Raw genomic sequence first — 3,570 nt, forward strand, 5'->3', positions numbered from 1 at the left:
GGGCGGTTCCCTTCTCCTCCCTTCCCCCTCGCAAGGAACGGCCGCGCTGGCTCTCGCTGGCAGAAGCCGGCCGGCGCCCGCTTTGTGTTGTGTAAGCGGATGTTAATGGCCGGCCACTCCATGCGGTGACTGAGGGAAATCAAAAAGCCGGCTGGAGTTTTTGTCTGTGCTCCACCTTCTCCCCCCGCCCAGCTCAGCCTCTAAAATGGCAGCGGCTGGAAAATGTGGCGTAGACAGAAATGAGAGACAAAGGAAACAGCGCTGGCAGGAAGCAGCGGCCGCTCAGCCAGGTTCCCCTCTGGGAGCGCTGTGTTGTGCTGGGAGGGATCGTTCCCAGCGCTGCCCGGGCAAAATTGGGGAGCAATCGGGGCGCGGGGGGGAGCCCGGTGCTCGGATCCATTTTAGGGGTCCTCGGCGCATGGCTTAGCGCTGCTTTGAGCTGCGCCTCGGGGCTGCCAGGACAGGCTTTTGTGCGCCTTTTGTGAACGGAGGGACCTAACCTAAAACGCTGATGTAAAACGCATGGCCTTCGAAAGCATAATTATGGAGAGAAGTCCGTCTTTTGGGGTACAAGAAAATGGCTTCTGGGGAGGTTATCCCAAGGTTTTGTAACTGCCTCTGCCCGCTTCCAGCAGGCTGGCACGCAATGGGGAGTGTCACTTGGGCGGGAGACCATTTTGATCACGAGGTAGTACAAAGGTTTTAATGTCCTTACTTTGCCTTTGTTCTAGCTTGTTAATAGGCCTTTCAGTTTCATTTTATGGAAACTGAAGGTATGTGTGACTTTAGCTTCCAAATACAAGCTGTAGCTAGGCAGATTGTGGCATCTGCCACTTAAGTAGGTTTTCTGAAGGTTCAGGACCCTGTAGATGGGGTTTATAAATCCGAATTGTAAAGTTACAGGATGGACTACAAAGGTAGTGGTTAACTTGTGTAAGAAGAGGACCACAATGTTTCTCTCAGCTTCTGTGTTATGATGATCTCTAGGTTTGGAGTCCCCCGTTTTGGAGGAAGCAGAGGTGGACCTCTCTCTGGGAAGAAATTTGGAAACCCTGGGGAAAAACTTACAAAAAAGAAATGGAATTTAGATGAGCTGCCCAAATTTGAGAAGAACTTCTATCAAGAACATCCTGATGTAGCTAGACGTACTCAGGTATGTACCCAATCCAACCCATGCAAAAGTAAACAATAAGTGCAAACATGGTGAGGGTCATGGGGCCCAACAGGCACAGATGGGGTAACTTAAAATACAAGTTTGGTATCAAAGCTCATTCCAATAGTGGAATTTTTGCCTTGCAGCAAGAAGTTGAACAGTACAGAGCAAGCAAAGAAGTCACAGTTAGGGGCCACAACTGTCCAAAGCCGATTATAAACTTCTATGAAGCTAATTTTCCCGGTAAGTGAAAACTAGTGTACTGGTTGTTCTTCCAGGCTTGATTAAGACAAAGTCCAAGTTAATAAGTTTCAATTTTCTCTCCAAGCAAATGTTATGGAAGTAATTCAGAGGCAGAACTTCACTGAACCAACTGCTATTCAAGCACAAGGTTGGCCTGTTGCATTGAGTGGATTGGATATGGTTGGAGTGGCACAGACTGGATCAGGGAAAACACTGTCTGTAAGTTTTGATTGTAGCCTGGAATACTGCTGGATTCCAGCAGTGAAAGTATGGCCTGGCATAGTGCAGGGTGAAGACTTCTGGGGAAGAGATTGTAATGTGACTTTTCTTTCTTCCAAACAGTACTTGTTGCCTGCTATTGTGCATATAAATCATCAGCCCTTCCTGGAGCGAGGAGATGGACCTATTGTGAGTATTCCTAAATGAAAGTGAATCTTAATTTCTAGAGAATGTGATTTTTATTTTTTTTACAGTACAATTGTCTGTGCTTGTAGGAGTGCATAGCTGTATTGTATTTCTCTGTATGACTAAAGTGGTTCCATGATGGGTAGTCTCCCAAGAACATTCCATAAGTTCTGATTGGATTGTCATTAAAATTGTACAGAACAGGGCTAGATGTCCCACTTTGGAAATTGCTATCCCCTGGAAGCTAGTGACTTCCACATACCTTGCCGCACATTATAGGTCAGCATTGGTGGTCATTGAGAGGCTAGGTAATTTAATTTGGGCTATTTAAGTCCACTTTAGTCATTCTGGCACTGAAGTAAGAGATTATGACCTTTCCATGTAAAACTAGTGTCAGACTAGAAGTTTCAAATAGGTTTGAAACTTTTTTTGAACTAAAAGCTGGGCATCTTATTTCTAGTGTCTTGTGCTGGCACCAACTCGTGAACTGGCTCAACAAGTACAGCAGGTAGCTGCTGAATATAGCAGAGCGTGCCGTTTGAAGTCTACATGTATTTATGGAGGGGCTCCAAAGGGACCACAAATTCGTGACTTAGAAAGAGGTATGGATAAGCCTTGATGCATCTCTAAATGAGGCAATGTGAAAACTACTTCAACTGACTTCACTGCCTGGTTTTTAGGTGTGGAAATCTGCATTGCAACACCTGGAAGACTCATAGACTTCTTAGAAGCTGGAAAGACCAATCTCAGGAGGTGTACTTACCTTGTCCTTGATGAAGCTGACAGGATGCTTGACATGGGATTTGAACCTCAGATCAGAAAAATTGTGGATCAGATAAGAGTGAGTATAAATGGTTCATGCATCTGTTGCTGTTACAGAAATAAATGCTGCTATGCTTATTAAAGTACGGGCAGCACAATTAACTCTTTCATGCTGATCTGGGTAGTTTTTCTTCTTTGGTTGGGCATTTGACTATATATTGATCTTGTACTAATGTAGTCTCCTTCTCCAGCCTGACAGGCAAACTCTGATGTGGAGTGCTACATGGCCAAAGGAAGTAAGGCAGCTGGCTGAAGACTTTTTGAAGGAATATGTACACATCAACATTGGTGCATTAGAATTAAGTGCAAACCACAACATTCTTCAGATTGTGGATGTGTGTCATGATGTAGAGAAAGATGACAAGTAAGTAGTCAGTGAGGGCAAAGCATTCAATATGCTTTTTTAATGGTTAGTTTTGGTTTATGAGCTGTAAAAGGAGATTATCTTGATGGATTTTTGACACCAGTCTGTGACCACTAAAAAAGAAAAAAAAAAAGGCTGCTAGCTAAACTTCCATGGTACAAATAAATCCCAGTTCTAACCATCATCCCTTCATAATAGGCTTATTCGTTTGATGGAAGAAATAATGAGTGAGAAGGAAAATAAAACAATTGTTTTTGTGGAAACCAAAAGACGGTGTGATGACCTTACCAGGAAAATGAGGAGAGATGGGTGAGTCTAACAGCTTGAACTCCAGTGAGCCCCGCCAATAGTCTGAACATGCTCCTGATTCTTCATGAGCAACCACTTAACAATGGTGTCAAAACTGTCAAATGCAGTGATACCAGGTGTCAGGTTAAAATGCTAAAACTAACTCTAGAAGCTTTTTGCCAGTAGCCTGGCCTTTGACTGAAGGAACCTACTCATGCAATGTTCTGAGGTCAATCAAGTTCTGTGTTTTCAGGTGGCCAGCAATGGGTATCCATGGTGATAAAAGTCAGCAGGA

General features: G+C 44.2%; 1 protein-coding gene across 1 annotated transcript in view; it reads left to right on the top strand.

Moving 5' to 3' along the window:
- Positions 1–987: 987 nt before the first annotated feature.
- Positions 988–3,570, top strand: part of DDX5 (DEAD (Asp-Glu-Ala-Asp) box helicase 5) — a gene marked incomplete at its 5' end in the record, with an annotated part of 5,599 nt that continues 3,016 nt past the window's right edge. Inside the window, 9 exons of the mRNA XM_010084116.1 lie at positions 988–1,153; positions 1,300–1,396; positions 1,482–1,615; positions 1,739–1,804; positions 2,262–2,403; positions 2,482–2,642; positions 2,815–2,987; positions 3,186–3,296; positions 3,529–3,570. The exon at positions 3,529–3,570 is cut by the window's right edge and continues 50 nt beyond it. Of these exons, the coding sequence (XP_010082418.1) occupies positions 988–1,153; positions 1,300–1,396; positions 1,482–1,615; positions 1,739–1,804; positions 2,262–2,403; positions 2,482–2,642; positions 2,815–2,987; positions 3,186–3,296; positions 3,529–3,570 (1,092 nt within the window). The remainder of the gene's footprint in view (positions 1,154–1,299; positions 1,397–1,481; positions 1,616–1,738; positions 1,805–2,261; positions 2,404–2,481; positions 2,643–2,814; positions 2,988–3,185; positions 3,297–3,528) is intronic.

Source organism: Pterocles gutturalis, unplaced genomic scaffold (assembly GCF_000699245.1).
Source record: "Pterocles gutturalis isolate BGI_N339 unplaced genomic scaffold, ASM69924v1 scaffold27805, whole genome shotgun sequence".
Classification (NCBI taxonomy): Eukaryota; Metazoa; Chordata; class Aves; order Pterocliformes; family Pteroclidae; genus Pterocles; species Pterocles gutturalis.